At 37.9% G+C, this 20,753-nt stretch overlaps 1 protein-coding gene across 1 annotated transcript in view; it reads left to right on the forward strand.

The window, feature by feature from the left end:
• The first annotated feature begins 5,067 nt into the window (after window positions 1–5,067).
• Window positions 5,068–20,753, forward strand: part of SLC26A9 (solute carrier family 26 member 9) — a 72,396-nt gene continuing 56,710 nt past the window's right edge. The window contains exons 1-7 of the mRNA XM_053704669.1: window positions 5,068–5,192; window positions 13,243–13,382; window positions 13,714–13,824; window positions 13,998–14,173; window positions 14,755–14,919; window positions 15,010–15,162; window positions 15,902–15,984. Coding sequence (XP_053560644.1) covers window positions 5,068–5,192; window positions 13,243–13,382; window positions 13,714–13,824; window positions 13,998–14,173; window positions 14,755–14,919; window positions 15,010–15,162; window positions 15,902–15,984 — 953 coding nt within the window. The remainder of the gene's footprint in view (window positions 5,193–13,242; window positions 13,383–13,713; window positions 13,825–13,997; window positions 14,174–14,754; window positions 14,920–15,009; window positions 15,163–15,901; window positions 15,985–20,753) is intronic.

Below are 20,753 nucleotides of genomic sequence, written 5' to 3' on the forward strand. Positions count from 1 at the left end.
AGCTACAATATAATTAATAATTACATTGTAGCTATTTTAGGGTTTATATTTATTTTACAGGTAACTTTGTATTTATTTTAACTAGGTACAATAGCTATTAAATAGTTAACAACTATTTAATTCAAATCAGCCAATCGGATGAGAGCTACTTTAATTCTATTGGCTGATTTGAATAGCCAATAGAATAAGAGCTACTGTAATTCTATTGGCTGATTAGAATAGCCAATAGAATTACAGTAGCTCTTATTCTATTGGCTATTCAAATCAGCCAATAGAATTAAAGTAGCTCTCATCCGATTGGCTAATTTGAATTTGAAGGCTCAAATCAGCCAATAGGAATTCAAAGGACGCCATTTTTAATAGCGTACCTTGAATTCCTATTCAGTGTACGACGGAGATCGTATGAAGAGGATCCTCCACGCTCCATGGCTCCGGTCTTCAGTTCCAGCATCGCCGATCTTCAGTTCCAGCATCGCCGGTCTTCAGTTCCAGAGTGGACGGTCTTCAGCTCCGCGGTCATCGGTCTTCAACTCCTCCGCTCCACGACGGCTGGTTCCTGGAAGAAGAAGATGTCGCCGCTTGGAAGAAGACTTCAGCGTCTGGAACAGGACCTTCTCTGCCGGTCTTCAGGACAGGTAAGGAGCGCTTGGGGGTTAGACTTAGGTTTTTTAAAGGGGGGATCGGGTGGGTTTTAGAGTAGAGGTGTGTGGGTGGTGGGTTGTAATGGGGGGTTGTTCTTTTTATTTACAGGTAAAAGAGCTGATTACTTTGAGGCAATGCCCCGCAAAAGGCCCTTTTAAAAGCTGGTAATAGAGCTGATTACTTTTGTAACTTAGTTTAGGATAGGGAAATTTTATTATTTTGGGGGGCTTTTTTATTTTATTAGGGGCTTAGATTAGGTGTATTTATCTTAAAATTCTTGTAATCTTTTTTTATTTTTTGTAATTTAGTGTTTGTTTGTTTAATTGTATTTTAGATGAGATAATTGTAGTTTATTTAATTAATTTATTGATAGTGTAGTGTTAGGTGTAATGGTAACTTAGGTTAGGATTTATTTTACAGGTAATTTGGTAATTATTTTAACTAGGTAGCTATTAAATAATTATTAACTATTTAATAGCTATTGTACCTAGTTAAAATAAATACAAAGTTACCTGTAAAATAAATATAAACCCTAAAATAGCTACAATGTAATTATTAATTATATTGTAGCTATGTTAGGGTTTATTTTATAGGTAAGTATTTAGTTTTAAATAAAAATAATTTAGTTAATATTAATATTATTTAGATTTGTTTCAATAATAATTAAGTTAGGGGGTGTTAGGGTTAGACTTAGGTTTAGGGGTTAATATATTTAAAATAGGTGACGGCGGTGTAGGGGGCTCAGATTAGGGGTTAATATAGGTGGCGGCGGTGTAGGGGGATTAGATTAGGGGTTAATATATTTAATGTAGCTAGCGGCGGTGTAGGGGGATCATATTAGGGGTTAATATATTTAAAATAGGTGGCAGCAGTGTAGGGGATTAGATTAGGGGTTAATATATTTAAAATAGGTGACGGCGGTGTAGGGGGATTAGATTAGGGGTTAATAAATTTAATATAGGTGGCGGCGGTGTAAGGGGGTCAGATTGGGGGTAATACATATAATATAGGTGGCGGTGGTGTAGGGGGTCAGATTAGGGGGTAATACATATAATATAGGTGGCGGCGGGGTCCGGGAGCGGCGGTTTAGGGGTTAAACACTTTATTATGTATTGCGGTGGGGGATTGCGGCTGACAGGTAGATAGACTTTGTGCATGCGTTAGGTGTTAGGTTTTATTTTGCAGGTAGTTTAGGGAGTTACGGGGCTCCAATACTCAGTGTAAGGCTTACTACACCTGCATTTTGTGGCGAAGTGAAAATGGAGTAAGATTTCTCCATTTTCGCCACGTAAGTCCTTACGCTGTATATTGGATACCAAACTGTGCGGGTTTGGTATATCACTCTATGGGCCAACAATCTACGGCCGAAGGGTGAAATATACTTAGCGTAACTTCTATGTTACGCCGTATATATGATACCATACCAGCACAAAATTTGGTGTCGCCGGCTTTTGCGGGCGACGCTGCATATCGGATCAGGCCCCAGATGGTACAAACATCTTAGGTTCTCTGAGCAAGTGCTGTGTTAGAAATGCTGGTGCACAAAACATACTTAAATACACATTTGAAACAGATATAGCTTTTATTAGAAGCATTTTTGCTAATACATCTATATTACAAAAATGCTTCTATTTAAAACTGAAATGCCTCTGTGTGGATTCCAATTTTGGCTGCACTGTCCCTTTAAAAGAAGGAGAAATAAAAAAATTGTAGTAACATTAGCATTATACAGTTTTGGAAATTCCCAGCATTCCTGTATTTATCCTAGATAGATGTATAAGAGATAGAGTATTATAATGTTCTCCCAAACCGTATGTAACAGGTACAGGTATAGACAGATTTGGCAGCGCTGTATCACCCTCCAGGGATTGAAGCTGCCCTTGTCCTGAGTTCAATTTTTTTTTTCAAGAGCAAAAGTTAAAAGAGCAATAAAACACGCTGCTTAATTAAAAAAGCAGCTTGTTTTATTGCTCTTTAAACTTTTGCTCTTGAAAAAGGCTATTGCTATAGCCGAAATGCGTTGCGCTATATTTTAATAAAAGATTGGAAGCTGTACCTGAAGACGTCCTGTTTGATGGTTTTAATAAACGCTGATTTTTAACTTACATCTTATGAGTATGCTCTAATTCTGCACCATTACATTGTATTAAAGGGACATAATACTCATATGCTAAATCACTTGAAACTGATGTAGTATAACTGTAAAAAGCTGACAGGAAAATATCACCTGAGCATCTCTATGTAAAAAAGGAAGATATTTTACCTCACAATCTCCTCAGTTCAGCAGAGTAAGTTCTGTGTAAAAAGTTATACTTCACCTGCTCCCAGCTGCATGTAAAAAAAAAAAAATGAAGAAATGAACAGCAGCCAATCAGCATCAGCAGTGCTGAGGTCATGAACTCTTACTGTGATCTCATGAGATTTGACTTAACTCTCATGAGATTTCATAGTAAGCTTCCTTTACCTGATTGGTGAAATAATGAGAGTGCATGATGCTCATCCTTTCAGCTGTCCCAGGACAGACATACTAAAATGCTGCTTAGAAATCCTTTACAATGGGAGGTGGCTACTGAGGAACTTTTGAGGTAAAATATCTTTCTTTCTTACATAGAGATGTTCAGGAGATACTTTCTAGTCAGCTTTTTACAGCTATGCTGCATCACTTTCAAGTGTTTAAACATTTGGGTATTATGGCCCTTTAAATTTGCTACACTATTGTGAGCCTTTGTTTTGGAGGTGGGAAGAGCGAAGAATACCCTGAAGGACAGCTTTAATCCCTGGAGGGTGAAACAGTGCCACCAAATCTGTCTATACCTTTATCCTAGATAGACCTACTTTGTTGTTATCTTGTTTATTTACTATTATTAATTTGTAATTTTTTTTAAAAATCAATAAAAATAATAAATAAAAAATGGAGTATAATGGCACTACTTTGAATTTCAAATGAGTAGTAGATTTTTTTTCCTGTCAAATTTCAAAGTTAGTTCCATTTTACCTCTGTCTGTATCATGTGACTTTCTTGAATGCAATACCAACCATGCTTATTAGAATAAATTTACATAAATAATTATACAGCATATGTCAGAAACTAAACCTCCTAGGACTGCATTTAAATGTTTGTTTGTTTATAGTTAGATTCCAACACACTTAGTAAAAGCCTTTCTTCTATGTGTATTGCTTATTGTTACGTGGACCTGAACCGTAAAATAAGCATCTTTGGGCTAGATTACGAGTGGAGCACAATATTAACATGCGCCCGTAAAGTTGGCAAATTTGCCCTTTTACAGGCACACATTAAAGGGACATGAAACCCAACATTTTTCTTTCATGATTCAGGTATAGAAATGTCCTTTTATGTAAAGTGCCCGTAGAAGCAGAGGCCCACTGATATAGCAGGACTTATGGTTGAGAACCCGAAACGTTGCTGGATTTCTGTTGGATCTGTATTCTGCCAATAAACACTATAGTTTGTTTTGCAACAGTGTTGCTGTTATTGTGCTGTGAAGCTACTCTGAATGTTTGGATACTTTTATCCTGTTACCTCAGATAACTTTTTCCTCTCTATCTATTTATCTATCTATCTAAACATGTTTACTTCATATATTCAAAGATAAACTTTCTTGCTAATTATATATATGAAGTAATATGACAATTCGTAACTATGTCTTGTTGTAAATGAGGTTAGACTACAAGCCTTTACTATGTTTTGATTGGTGGAGAACATTTATATAGCAAACTATTGAAATACAAATAAATGTATAAAAACAAAAAATTTGAGCCTTAGTTTATATATTTCATTTCATGTTCCCTCTTTCAAATTTTTTCCACTCATACCATTGTTTTTCATAATGTACTTGAAACTGGAATTGTATTACTTATTATATTTATGCTACTCATGGGACATAAAGTGATGTATAATGTAGATCTAGATTTGCAAACATATCCAGAATAGTAAGGGAGAAATAGGATATTTCACCTAATTTATTTTGTTTAAAAAGATAAAAATAATAATAAATATATTCTCACATAAAACATATACAGTAATATATATATATATATATATATATATATATATATATATATATATACTGCATTTATATATATATATATATATATATATACAAGAACAACAAGAAACGAAGACTTTCTGGATCATTTTCAACCAAGTGGATTTATTCAGGCATAGATAGTGAATCCCTCAGTTGTGTACAAGGTAAGGTGTTGTAGAACTGACGCGTTTCGCGCATGTGCAATGCGATTCATCAGATATATATATATATATATATATATATTTGTTGTTATTTTTTACATTTTATTTACTAAATAGATTTTTGGTATCATATAAGGTATATCACCTAATTGAAATTCAGTGTCTGAAATATTTTTTTTTAGGTAGAAGATATAGCATCTGTCTAAAATACAGACATGAACAAGGCCCGGCCTCGATATATAGTTGACCGGACAATATACTCCCTACAACTCTTCAATGAGGAATATGAGAAGAAATGTCGCAGTTACCCTGTTGGAGGAAAAGCCAGAAAGCTTTTAAGGTTAAGGTTTACACATTTATAGAGGAAATATTTGCAAAAAGAGGATAGGTTATATTCTAGTGTTTAAATAGTTTTCTTATTCATGCTATATTGCAGGGATATAGTTTTGTGTTTGTGTATCTTCAAAGGTAACTAGTATTAATTAAATAAATAAATAAATAAATAGTGGGGACATAGGAGCGTCACCCAAAGGGGACTTAAGTGTGCTGGTGGAAAAGCTGGGTCCAAAGAAATGATCAATATGGGTGTGTAATGGCCAACATACAACACTTAGTACTGTATTACTAAAGAGCGTAGAAATAGTACTGTATTAATAGCATATAATACTGTATTACTAAAGAGCGTAGAAATAGTACTGTATTAATAGCATATAATACTGTATTAGTAAGGAGCGTAGAAATAGTACTGTATTAATAGCACATAATACTGTATTAGTAAGGAGCGTAGAAATAGTACTGTATTAATAGCACATAATACTGTATTAGTAAGGAGCGTAGAAATAGTACTGTATTAATAGCACATAATACTGTATTAGTAAGGAGCGTAGAAATAGGGTGAAAAATACAGACAATACAGATTATATAAAAACATATGTTATATATAAAAACGGTTTTATTCCAAGGAATATATGGAACAAGATTGCTAGAACTATGTAGCAATCTAGCAGAGTTAGTCACAATCTAAAGTAAAATATTTAAAAAGCAACAGTGAAAAACATGTCAAACATATGACAAAATAAGGGTATAAAAAAAAGGAAGAATAAGAAAAATGAATGAATGATATTAATGAATCTGAGCTCAGATAAAGGGACGACCCATATATAAAGCAACAATCTAGTCCCAAAGTCTATACAGTCACAAAGATTAAAAAATTCAGTGGAGGTCCAGTGTGGAAGGATCCAGAGAAGAGAGAGGAAAGTACTATTATCCAGAGGAGGAAAATCTTTTATCCAAAACTTCTAGTTCAGAGTAAGAACATCTAAAAGGTACCTGTGGGGGCGTGTCTCTGGGCTGCACCTTGAATGGAAGCAATATCGGTAGCTGCGTGAGAAATGCACCCCCCCCCCCGTAAATCTCTGAACGGGTATGAGCAGCTTATACGCTGTTTTTTTGTTTTTTTATTAAGCATTGCAAAGACACTGCAAATTCTCGCTAACATCAACACTACCTATATCTACTTGCCGCCATCCTTGCTATATAAGAGAGTTAGCAGAAGAATACGACATCTTCCTCATATGTGAGTACCCGCTAAAGATGGCACTGAGCTCAGAATTAGTACTGACAGCGGTGACAAGACTGCTGCAGGAGCACCATGCAAAGATGCTGCAGGCTTGGGAAGCTGAATGGGAGAGCATCCGTGTAATAGCCAGGCAAGTGGGGCACTGTCAGGAGAGTGGGTAGGAGAGTGACGTCGCTACAGCCTGAAGGGGGTGTGTGCGCTGCTATCCAATTGCAGCCCCAAGAAATCGGCAAAAGAAAAGAGAAGCACTGTTGGCGTGGTGCCAGCTAAAAATGCGGATCAAGCCCAATCCAAATAGTAGAAGGTAGAGAGAAGCAGCACTCTTACTCCATGGTCCTTAAAATCCAAAAAGTTTATTTCAAAAAATGTTAAAACACGTAGAAAAGTGGACAAGCACAGCACAATACAAATGCAAGCTATACAGGTGGAGGGGGGGGAGCAAATCCTTACATGTTTCGTGCTATGCAGCACTTAATCATAGTCAGGAGAAACTAAGAGACCCTGAAGAGAAAGCTAGAAATAAAACAGGTAGATTCAGACTCCGGCGAAAGCAGCAAAATATTTGGGCTCACCGGTAAAGAATTCTACAGCAGTGGAGGACTTTTCTGAGAGCGTTCCAGCTATGAGTGATATACACACAGAATCCTTTAGGCAGCAACAGCCTACAGCTGTGTTTTCAAAATTAACCAGCAGCGCAATAAATGTTGTTTCTCCAAACCAGACAAAAACGTACCTCTCACATAGCGATAAATGCACTGGCGGGAGATGTCTGGAGCTTGACAGGTGGAGGGCGACAGAGAGTGAATTAAAACTGCCTGGGCCTGGGACGGTATCCGCTTGTTGTGAGTTGATCACTATCGCAGAGACCTGGAACACGGTCACGGCGCTGAAACCATACGCTGTTTATTATTGCCCTACTCTGGAGAGGGAGAGTCCGAGAGATCGAGCAACAGGTTTGGACACTCTTAATCTTAAGGGAACTTCTCGTCCTCTTACTGACTTTGTAAGCACACGTTGCAGCAGCCGAACCTTTGACCCTGGGGGCCCCAGGTATGATCCCATATGGATATGAACCTATTGTTATGATTTGGACTGCTGGTACACGGACATTTGCGTTTGGGTATGATTGGCCTCTCAGCCTTCACGGCCAGTATATTGAGGCTATTACTCTGACTTTCAGTAAAACGAGTGTATATATTTAGCATGGAGGCACATTATGTTTATTAATTCTTCCCATACCTTCCTCAGACTGATTGGCCTCCCAGCCTTAACGGCCAGTATAATGCCAACTTATTGTAGTATTTCCAATATGTGTTTATTATCTCTTTTCTTTCCTTGGGGTAACAGTACTGTTTCGGGGATAGCATGCCCTTGTTTGTCAGCGTGCTAGCATATGTTATGTCACTAGTGTTCTCAGTCTGCATAGCACTTAACACAGGTCTAAAGCCCCAGATATAAATGTATTGCCCTTCTGCCCATGTGTTCTCCCTTTTATCTAGACTGTTCAAATATTCCTCAGCCTGCTAAAGGTGCTGCTGAATGGCTGTCCCAATTAACATTCCCCCTGCGGTTGGTTCGCGTATATACGTCAATGAGAGCACACTAACTTATATGATTAATCTCCATATATCATTAATCCCCATATATTACTCTCCATATTGTACTCTCAGTTACTCACTAATATATATCCAGGTGCTACCCCTTTATAAGAGTAACTCACTATAAGTAAGTGTTGTCACCTACCCTTTTCATTTACATCCTGGGTCCATGAGTGGCCCTTATTTTCTTGTTCTCCTTTCCCCCAAGGCCCCCTGCTGCGACATAGTTATATTTCAGGAGGTCCAAGAGTGGCCTTTATTTGTGTTTCTAGGGGCATGCGTTATGTCTAAGTTAATGTACTCTAATGGGGATACTCTATAATAGAAAACATGAGGTTGCATATTCTTATCTCTTTTCGCATATTTAGATACTACTTAGATTCCTTGCTTGGCATGCCTATATCTGGTGATAATGAGTATATCAATGTTTTATTTTACTTTATATTCTTTTCCCAGTGTTAATGTGATTATTTCTGTACTTACATGCCTTGCGAATTATTGCTTGAATTGTTACATTTTGCATTATTCCTCAATAAAAATAATTTAAAAAAAAAAAAGGTACCTGTGAAAGAAAAAACAAACAGATGCACAAAAACAGAAAAAGCTAGCTAAACTAAAAGGAAAAGTGCTCACCATATACAAATAGGAACTCAGGCTGGTATGTCACAGGAGGTCAATGCGTTTTGGCCGACTGAGAGGCCTTTATCAAGACTATACCAGCTTAATTTAGAGTTGTACTTTTTAAAGGCTAACTTAGCCAATCAAAGAAAGGGGGTGTGGCGAGTTTTAGGCGCCAAATGTGCATATGGACCAAAGTCTGGATAGATACATCCGGGTAAGTAAACACTTCTTTATATATGGGATGTCCCTTTATCTGAGCTCAGATTCATTAATATCATTCATTAATTTTTCTTATTGTTCCTTTTTTTTTTTATACCCTTATTTTGTCATATGTTTGACATGTTTTTCACTGTTACTTTTTAAATATTTTACTTTAGATTGTGACTAACTCTGCTAGATTGCTACATAGTTCTAGCAATCTTGTTCCATATATTCCTTGGAATAAAACCGTTTTTTATATATAACATATGTTTTTATATAATCTTTATTGTCTGTATTGTTCACCCTATTTCTACGCTCCTTACTAATACAGTATTATGTGCTAATAATACAGAACTATTTCTACGCTCTTTCGGCTAGATTTAGAGTTTTGTCCGTAACGACCCGTGTAGCTAACGCTGGCTTTTTTCTGGCCACACCTTTTAAATAACTCTGGTATTGAGGGTTCACAGAATGGCTGCGTTAGGCTCCAAAAAAGGAGCGTATAGCATATTTAACGCCACTGCAACTCTCGATACCAGAGTTGCTTACGGACGCGGCCAGCCTCAAAAACGTGCTCGTGCACGATTCCCCCATAGAAAACAATGGGGCTGTTTGAGCTGAAAAAAAACCTAACACCTGCAAAAAAGACGCGTTCAGCTCCTAACGCAGCCCCATTGTTGTCTATGGGAAAACACTTCCTACGTCTGCACCTAACACCCTAACATGTACCCCGAGTCTAAACACCCCTAACCTTACACTTATTAACCCCTATTCTGCCACCCCCGCTATCGCTGACCCCTGCATATTATTTTAACCCCTAATCTGCCACTCTGTAAACCGCCGCTACTTACATTATCCCTATGTACCCCTAATCTGCTGCCCCTAACACCGCCGACCTCTATATTATATTTATTAACCCCTAATCTGCCCCCCACAACGTCGCCTCCACCTGCCTACACTTATTAACCCCTAATCTGCCGAGCGGACCGCACCGCTATTATAATAAAGTTATTAACCCCTAATCCGCCTCACTAACCCTATAATAAATAGTATTAACCCCTAATCTGCCCTCCCTACAATTACCTACAATTAAACCTAACACTACACTATCAATAAATTAATTAAATACAATATCTACAAATAAATACAATGAATTAAACTAACTAAAGTACAAAAAATAAAAAAAGAACTAAGTTACAAAAAAAAAATATTTACAAACATCAGAAAAATATTACAACAATTTTAAACTAATTACACCTACTCTAAGCCCCCAAATAAAATAACAAAGACCCCCAAAATAAAAAAAATGCCCTACCCTATTCTAAATTACTAAAGTTCAAAGCTCTTTTACCTTACCAGCCCTGAACATGCCCCAAAGAATTCAGCTCTTTTGCCTGTAAAAAAACCCACATACAATACCCCCCCCCAACATTACAACACACCACCCACATACCCCTAATCTAACCCAAACCCCCCTTAAATAAACCTAACACTAAGCCCCTGAAGATCTTCCTACCTTATCTTCACCATACCAGGTTCACCGATCGATCCAGAAGAGCTCCTCCGATGTCCTGAGATCCTGAGAGCATCCCTTAAAGGAGCCTTCATTCGTCGATAGTCCGTCGGGCCAGCAGGATGTTCCGCGTCGGAGGTCTGCAAGATGGATCCGGAAGAAAGAAGATTGAAGATACCGTTGATAGAAGACTTCAGCCGGATCATGGACCTCTTCAGCTCCCGCTTGGATGATGACTTCAGCCGGATCATGGACCTCTTCAGCTCCCGCTTGGATGATGACTTCAGCCGGATCATGGACATCTTCAGCCCCCCGCTTGGGCTTGGATCAGGACATCGGAGGAGCTCTTCTGGATCGATCGGTGAACCTGGTATGGTGAAGATAAGGTAGGAAGATCTTCAGGGGCTTAGTGTTAGGTTTATTTAAGGGGGGTTTGGGTTAGATTAGGGGTATGTGGGTGGTGGGTTGTAATGTTGGGGGGGTATTGTATGTGTTTTTTTACAGGCAAAAGAGCTGAATTCTTTGGGGCATGCCCCGCAAAGGGCCCTGTTCAGGGCTGGTAAGGTAAAAGAGCTTTGAACTTTAGTAATTTAGAATAGGGTAGGGCATTTTTTTATTTTGGGGGTCTTTGTTATTTTATTAGGGGGCTTAGAGTAGGTGTAATTAGTTTAAAATTGTTGTAATATTTTTCTGATGTTTGTAAATATTTTTTTATTTTTTGTAACTTAGTTCTTTTTTATTTTTTGTACTTTAGTTAGTTTATTTCATTGTATTTATTTGTAGATATTGTATTTAATTAATTTATTGATAGTGTAGTGTTAGGTTTAATTGTAGGTAATTGTAGGTATTTTATTTAATTAATTTATTGATAGTGTAGTGTTAGGTTTAATTGTAACTTAGGTTAGGATTTATTTTACAGGTAATTTTGTAATTATTTTAACTATTTTAGCTATTGTACCTGGTTAAAATAAATACAAAGTTACCTGTAAAATAAATATAAATCCTAAAATAGCTATAATATAAATATCATTTATATTGTAGCTATATAAGGATTTATTTTACAGGTAAGTATTTAGCTTTAAATAGGAATAATTTATTTAATAAGAGTAAATTAATTTCGTTAGATTTAAATTATATTTAACTTAGGGGGGTGTTAGTGTTAGGGTTAGACTTAGCTTTAGGGGTTAATACATTTATTAGAATAGCGGTGAGCTCCAGTCGGCAGATTAGGGGTTAATGTTTGAAGTTAGGTGTCGGCGATGTTAGGGAGGGCAGATTAGGGGTTAATACTATTTATTATAGGGTTAGTGAGGCGGATTAGGGGTTAATAACTTTATTATAATAGCGGTGCGGTCCGCTCGGCAGATTAGGGGTTAATAAGTGTAGGCAGGTGGAGGCGACGTTGAGGGGGGCAGGTTAGGGGTTAATAAATATAATATAGGGGTCGGCGGTGTTAGGGGCAGCAGATTAGGGGTACATAATGATAACGTAGGTGGCGGTCGGCAGATTAGGGGTTAATTATTGTAGGTAGCTGGCGGCGACATTGTGGGGGGCAGGTTAGGGGTTAATAAATATAATACAGGGGTCGGCGGTGTTAGGGGCAGCAGATTAGGGGTACATAAGGATAACGTAGGTGGCGGTCGGCAGATTAGGGGTTAAAAAATTTAATCGAGTGGCGGCGATGTGGGGGGACCTCGGTTTAGGGGTACATAGGTAGTTTATGGGTGTTAGTGTACTTTAGAGCACAGTAGTTAAGAGCTTTATAAACCGGTGTTAGCCCAGAAAGCTCTTAACTACTGACTTTTTTCTGCGGCTGGAGTTTTGTCGTTAGATTTCTAAAGCTCACTTCTGACACGACTCTAAATACCGGAGTTAGAAAGATCCCATTGAGTTTGTGTGCTTTGCTCTCCTGGCGCTGACTACTAATCATTTTCATTTTAGTATTAATTAAATGTTTATGAAAATGTATTATTTAAGTTGATTTATTTATAATTAAAGAGAAATGTATGTCAAAATTACTTGAGAGCATATTGAGATAGACTGAAGATTGTGCATGTGTCTTAAGCAACATATGGTAGCTGTGTATGTAGCAATGTTATGCATGCAACCTCTAGAGGGGGCTGTAGAGTTCAGTAGCTACAGACACTCACTATGGTAGAATGTCTGTGCTCTGATACACATCTTTCATCAGTTGTTTTCTTTTAATGTTAAATTAAGATTCAAGTTTTTATTTTATAGCGGTGTTCCGGCATATTAAAGGATTGTCATATTTTGGGGGGTTTTCCCTGCTGTCACTCCCACAGCTTCTACTTCAGGGCAAATGTTTCAGTTTCCAGAGTGATACCAGGGACTGCCCCATCTCTGCCCACAACTGGCCTTTCTCACCTTATGGCACACTAATTATCCCACCCCTGTAATCATAGCATCACCCACAAATCACCCATGGCCTCTTCCCTACTCCTGCAGTGCTTCTGGGCAATCTCTTAAGCCTACCTCAATATTCTCTCAGGGCGACAAGAGAAAGAGGTATATTTCATAATAGAAGTTAATTGAAAATAAATTATTGGTGGGATTTATTTATTTTCAACTGTATGTGCCTTCAGAATAATACAAGTTTAATTTTGGCTTCTATGCCCTTTTATTCCTATAGTTCTATGCACACAGAACCTGCCGTTTCAATATGTTTTATAAATCAGATCAAGGGTGGGGTATCTTTATTGGAGTCATAAAGACAGATTCTATAATATTTTAGAGTTGCTGATTACTTTTCTACTTTCATGAATTTTCAGTAGTTTTGTTCTAAAATGCTTTTAGTGTGCGTTTCACCCACTTGAGTTGTCCGTTTCAAAATGTCCCATGAAACTTTCCTCATTTGCAGCTGTTCCCCATCCAAACTCAAGGCTTTTATATTTGGACTTTTCCCCATCCTCACATGGCTTCCAAAATACAATTTGAAAGAGTACGCCCTTCCTGATATTCTCGGAGGTGTCAGTGCTGGCACTATCCAAGTGCCCCAAGGTTAGTAACATCTCTTTCAGACCGAGTGACAATAATAATGATAACTACACATACAATAGTATGTGTTCTTCATGATGCAGAACAAGGACTTCTCACCACAATTCAAAAGGTAATAGGTTCGGGGGTAATTTGTGGGAGCATTTTGGTTGATACATGAAAAGACTTCCAATAAAGGTAAAGACAAATACTGAAAGGGAATTAAAAAAATACACATATCCAAAATATTAATTAATTTTAAGTCTCAGATTGAACTATGAACTGGTTCTAGGTGCGTTCTAGGTCTTATCTGCTATCAAAATCGATTTTTTTTTATGTTTCTGTTCAATTTCAGGTATGGCATTTGCTCTTCTAGCTAACCTACCTCCAGTGAATGGTCTGTATTCATCGTTTTTCCCTCTCGTTCCATATTTCTTCTTAGGAGGGATTCCACAAATGGTTCCAGGTAAATAGTTTATAAAGTTAGTAAAATATACAAAGGATTATGTATGTATTTAGTACAACTGCAGAGAAATTCAGCTACAGTTTGTTTGATTGAGTTTGTGTTTTTACTGCCTGCTTATGCTTGTATGTATGTACATTTGTATGTTTGTTAATGATTACATTTTTTTTTTTAAGGGACGTTTGCTGTCATCAGCATCATAGTCGGAAATGTTTGTAATCAGTTGGCTCCAGAATCTGACTTTCAGTATTTAAACTACACCACAAATAAGACCATCACAGACACAGAGGCATTGAATAATGCACGGCTACAAGTCTCTGCTACACTGGCATGCCTGACAGCCATAATACAGGTGAGAAGACAGCAAGGACGTACCATACATTTAGGAAAGATGTGTTTTTTGGAGATTTATATAATATAATATTTTTAGGAAGAGTATAATAAATGTTTATGACTTTGATCTTTATGAAGTGAAATGCCTATTACTCTGTCATTACTCTTACAACCATTTAGCTATCAGTTTCTGTATGTCAAACATATCTTTGTCATTCCACTATTTGTTTATCATGAATTTAGTATCTATCTATCTACCTACCTATCTATAATCTATCTATCATCTTTCTATTATCTATCTACCTATCTATCATCTATCTATTTATTTAACTACCTATCTATCATCTATCTATTATCTTTCTATCTATCTACTTATCTAACATATATATTTCTTTCTATCTATGTATGAGCTCGTATAGTGAATCTATATAGCATAAGAACATAAGAAAGCCTCTTGTTCTTTCTTGATTATCTATCTATTGGTCGGTTTGTACACCCATTGGCCTGTCAGTCAAACAGTTCTATCTAGCTGCTAAATATCAGCTTCTTTTTCTGTCTTTTGTTTCCTTTCTCACTCTGCACTTCATATCTCTTTCTCAGATAGCATTGGGCTTTGTACAGTTTGGCTTTGTAGCCATCTACCTGTCGGAGTCCTTCATTCGTGGCTTTATGACAGCTGCTGGCCTGCAGATTCTCATCTCTGTGCTCAAGTACATCTTTGGAATAGCAGTCCCACCTTACAGTGGCCCCCTGGCCATTGTATATGTAAGTAATGTTATTCTCTCTTGAGGCAGTAGATAATTAGGTGGCTACACCAGCCCTTATTAGTTCATCAGTATTTTTTCCCCTTTGCAGACATTCATAGACATATGTAAGAACCTTCCAAAGACCAATGTGGCATCTCTTGTCTTTGCCTTGATCAGCACCGTGCTGCTCATCGTTGTCAAGGAACTGAACGCAAAATACATGCACAAGATTCGCTTTCCCATTCCAATGGAGATCATTATTGTACGTTCCTTACTTCTTATACATTATTTATGTATTTATTTGCTCTTTTGTTGTATTGGTGTTTACTTCTGATTTTTTCCATATTTTAATTTTTATTCAGTTTTGCAAACATCTATTCTGTGTTCTAATTAGAGGATAATATTCTACAGTCAAATTTCTTTAAGTTATATGTTGTTTTTTATTTCTCAAATTAATATGTTGATGACTTTGTTCTTTTTGCAAAACATGCATCATAGCACACATGTATTTATTTTTTTAGCCTTATCACCCTAAAGCTTTTCATTTCTATCTTACCCAGTTACATAATAACATTGTATAATCTGGGATAACCTTGGGCCCTGTGATGTTTGGTGGTCCAAGCTACAGTAACAGAGGTTAATTTAGTTCTGCCTCATTTACATCTGGCAATTGTAGAATCAGCCTCTAATATATGTAGCTGTAACCCTCAGCTCAACATTGATAACTGTATGGACAAAAGATTAGTCTGTAGATTGTGTGATGTTATATGTGATGTGAGATATGATCCTTTCTCCCAGTCTTTTCTTCTTTTTTTCAGTTTAGTCATACACTAGATCTGTGCATGGTGGTTTGATGACCTCTAAACATACTAAAACTCAATGAATTAAAATCATTGAGATATAGCTTTATATAATATACCTTATGAATAATGCAATTTAACTCTCAACAAAATCTTAGTGAATCTAGTTCATTATATTTTAAATCTTTTTATTTATTCCAGGTTATAATTGCCACAGCTATATCAGGCAGTTTAAACTTGCCTGACAAGTATGAGATGAATATAGTGGGGCAGATTCCACTTGGGTAAGTTTATTAAATTAATTCCTCTCGTTCATCTTTTCCTTCATGCCTTTCTCCCTTCCATAGTTTTTACTTCACTCATTCCTTTCTTTCCAACTGCCTACCTACCTTCCTTCCCTCTTAACTTCTGACTTCCATTCATCCTATGTTCCTTACTTCCTGCCTACCTTCTCCACTAGTTGACTACATTTATTGCTATTCTTCTTCCTTCCCTTCTTCTTTCATTATATTCTTCCTACCTACCTTCTTCTCTTACCCCATTTATTCCCTTATTCCCCCCTCCCTTCTTTAATACCCTCCATTTTCTTTTATTCCTTTCTTACTACTTACCTTCCTTTCCTTCCTCCTTCCCTACCTAATTCCCTACTTCCTACTTAACTTTCTTCCTACTTATCTTACTATTTGCCCTCTTTCTCAACTTCCTATGTATCTCCTTTTCTTCCTTACTTCCCGCCTACCTTCTTTCCTATCTACCTTCCCTAATTCCTAAATACTTGCCTTCATATCCTACTTCATTCTTCTCTTCTTCTTTCCATCTCTTCTTCCTTCCTTCTTATCATTGCTCTTCTCCCTCATTTCTTTTCCTCACAGTTCTTAACCCCTTATTGACCACAGCACTTTTCCATTTTCTGTCCGTTTGGGACCAAGGCTATTTTTACATTTTTGAGGTGTTTGTGTTTAGCTGTAATTTTCTTCTTACTCATTTACTGTACCCACACATATTATATACCGTTTTTCTCGCCATTAAATGGACTTTCTAAAGATATCATTATTTTCATCATATCTTATAATTTACTATAAAAAATATTATAAAATATGAGGAAAAAATGGAAAAAAACACACTTTTTCTAAATTTGACCCCCAAAATCTGTTACACATCTACAACCACCAAAAAACACCCATGCTAAATAGTTTCTAAATTTTGTCCTGAGTTTAGAAATACCCAATGTTTACATGTTCTTTGCTTTTTTTGTAAACTATAGGGCCATAAATACAAGTAGCACTTTGCTATTTCCAAACCATTTCTTTTCAAAATTAGCGATAGTTACATTAGAGCACTGATATCTTTCAGGAATCTCTGAATATCCATTGACATGTATATATATTTTTTTAGTAGACAACCCAAAGTATTGATCTAGGCCCATTTTGGTAAATTTCATGCCACCATTTCACCGCCAAATGCAATCAAATACAAAAAATCGTTCACTTTTCACAAATTTTTTCACAAACTTTTGGTTTCTAACTTAAATTATTTACAAACAGCTTGTGCAATTATGGCATAAATGGTTGTAAATTCTTCTCTGGGATCCCCTTTGTTCAGAAATAGCAGACATATATGACTTTGGTGTTGCTTTTTGGTAATTAGAAGGCCGCTAAATGCCACTGCGCACCACACGTGTATTATGCCCAGCAGTGAAGGGGTTAATTAGGGAGCATGTAGGGAGCTTTTTGGGGTAGTTTTAGCTTTAGTGTAGTGTAGTAGACAACCCCAAGTATTGATCTAGGCCAATTTTGGTATATTTCATGCCACCATTTCACCGCCAAATGCGATCAAATTAAAAAAAACGTTAATTTTTTCTCAATTTTAGGTTTCTCACTGAAATTATTTACAAACAGCTTCTGCAATTATGGCACAAATGGTTGTAAATGCTTCTCTGGGATCCCCTTTGTTCAGAAATAGCAGACATATATGGCTTTGGCATTGCTTTTTGGTAATTAGAAGGCCTCTAAATGCCACTGCGCATCACACGTGTATTATGGCTAGCAGTGAAGGGGTTAATTATGTAGCTTGTAGGGAGCTTGCAGGGTTAATTTTAGCTTTAGTGTAGAGCTCAGCCTCCCACCTGAAACATAAGACCCCCTGATCCCTCCCAAACAGCTCTCTTCCCTCCCCCACCCCACAATTGTCCCCGCCATCTTAAGTACTGGCAGAAACTCTGCCAGTACTAAAATAAAAGGTATTTGGCCCTTTTTAAAAAAAAAAAAAAAAAAGCATATTTACATATGCTGATGTGTAGGATCCCCCCTTAGACCCCAACCTCACTGATCCCCCACCAAACTGCTCTCTAACCCTTCCCCTCTGCAATAATGGGCGCCATCTTGGGTACTGGCAACTGTCAGCCAGTACCCAGTTTTGTAACAAAAGGTGCCTTTTTTTTTTTAAAAAAAATCCCTTTTCTGTAGTGTAGCTTTCCCCCCCCACCGAGACCAACCCCCAACCCCTTCCAGGACCCTTAGATTGCATTTTACTGTATTTGTGTTTTAAAATTTTAACTTTTTTTTTCTGTAGTGTAGCGGTTCCCACCCGCTCCCGCCACGTGCACGCGCCTGCCCACCACCCCCCGTGCACGCGCGCGCTCCCGTGCGCGCCCCCGTAGCTCCCGCCCCCGATCCCGCCCCCCTCCACTCCACATAGAGCACCGATGGCCGCCCACCCGCCTCCCACGTAAGCTCCCACCCACCAACGATACCGGCCATCGATGTCCGGTGCAGAGAGGGCCACAGAGTGGCTCTCTCTGCATCGGATGGCCAAGGGGGGTTATTGCAGGATGCCTCCATATCGAGGCATCACTGCAATAACCGGAAAGCAGCTGGAAGAGAGCAGGATCGCTTCCAGCTGCTTTCCAGACCAAGGACGTACGCCACACGTCCTCGGTCATTAACTGTATTTTTTTTGAGGACGTGTGGCGTACGTCCTTGGTCGTTAAGGGGTTAAAGGAACATGTTACCTATATGGTAAATCACTCAAAAGTGGTGCAGCATATCAGTAAAAATCTGAGTAGAAAATATCACACAAGCATCTCTATGTAAAAAGGAAAAATGAGTTATTTCAAAATTTCCTCAATAGCAACATTCCATTGTAAAGTAACCCTGAGCATCCAATCCATAATGCTTGTTCTGAGACTTACTAGCAAGTGTAATTCTGGCATGTGCAGACACAGTCACTTGATTTCCCTCCTCAGTATACGGAGGTTTACTATGAAATATTGCAAGATTTTGGTGGAATCTCATTAGATTATGTTGAGATTCCAAATGATCACAGTAAAGCAAAGTATGAACTCAGCACTGATGATGCTGTTTATTTTTTTACTATGCAGATGAAAATAAAAAGAGTAGTTAAATGATAACTACTCACAGAACGACTAGTTGATCTTAGTTTTAAATAAAGATCCCAGGAATAAATCATAAAAAAATTGTTCTCACAACTGCATTAAGGAAAAGGGAGTATTTATGTTGAGTAGTGTGTCCCTTTAACGCTTGTGTGGGCATCACGTCTCTTTTTCCCAAGACATGAGAACTGAGAGGAAATCTTTTTCTTGTTGATAAGGCCGAGAGAAGTTCAACATGATCAGCCCTCTTCTTTCGATTTTTCTACATATGACTTCAATTATAATATTATTCAGAACTTATCCTTTGAGTCATAGAAATGAGGCCACATACAGGGAGTGCAGAATTATTAGGCAAGTTGTATTTTTGAGGATTAATTTTATTATTGAACAACAACCATGTTCTCAATAAACCCAAAAAACTAATTAATATCAAAGCTGAATAGTTTTGGAAGTAGTTTTTAGTTATAGCTATTTTAGGGGGATATCTGTGTGTGCAGGTGACTATTACTGTGCATAATTATTAGGCAACTTAACAAAAAACAAATATATACCCATTTCAATTATTTATTTTTACCAGTGAAACCAATATAACATCTCAACTTTCACAAATATACATTTCTGACATTCAAAAACAAAACAAAAACAAATCAGTGACCAATATAGCCACCTTTCTTTGCAAGGACACTCAAAAGCCTGCCATCCATGGATTCTGTCAGTGTTTTGATCTGTTCACCACCAACATTGCGTGCAGCAGCAACCACAGCCTCCCAGACACTGTTCAGAGAGGTGTACTGTTTTCCCTCCTTGTAAATCTCACATTTGATGATGGACCACAGGTTCTCAATGGGGTTCAGATCAGGTGAACAAGGAGGCCATGTCATTAGATTTTCTTCTTTTATACCCTTTCTTGCCAGCCACGCTGTGGAGTACTTGGACGCGTGTGATGGAGCATTGTCCTGCATGAAAATCATGTTTTTCTTGAAGGATGCAGACTTCTTCCTGTACCACTGCTTGAAGAAGGTGTCTTCCAGAAACTGGCAGTAGGACTGGGAGTTGAGCTTGACTCCATCCTCAACTCGAAAAGGCCCCACAAGCTCATCTTTGATGATACCAGCCCAAACCAGTACTCCACCTCCATCTTGCTGGCGTCTGAGTCGGACTGGAGCTCTCTGCCCTTTACCAATCCAGCCACGGGCCCATCCATCTGGCCCATCAAGACTCACTCTCATTTCATCAGTCCATAAAACCTTAGAAAAATCAGTCTTGAGATATTTCTTGGCCCAGTCTTGACGTTTCAGCTTGTGTGTCTTGTTCAGTGGTGGTCGTCTTTCAGCCTTTCTTACCTTGGCCATGTCTCTGAGTATTGCACACCTTGTGCCTTTGGGCACTCCAGTGATGTTGCAGCTCTGAAATATGGCCAAACTGGTGGCAAGTGGCATCTTGGCAGCTGCACGCTTGACTTTTCTCAGTTCATGGGCAGTTATTTTACGCCTTGGTTTTTCCACACGCTTCTTGCGACCCTATTGACTATTTTGAATGAAACGCTTGATTGTTCGATGATCACGCTTCAGAAGCTTTGCAATTTTAAGAGTGCTGCATCCCTCTGCAAGATATCTCACTATTTTTGACTTTTCTGAGCCTGTCAAGTCCTTCTTTTGACCC

This window comes from Bombina bombina, chromosome 3, assembly GCF_027579735.1.
Source record: "Bombina bombina isolate aBomBom1 chromosome 3, aBomBom1.pri, whole genome shotgun sequence".
Taxonomy (NCBI): domain Eukaryota; kingdom Metazoa; phylum Chordata; class Amphibia; order Anura; family Bombinatoridae; genus Bombina; species Bombina bombina.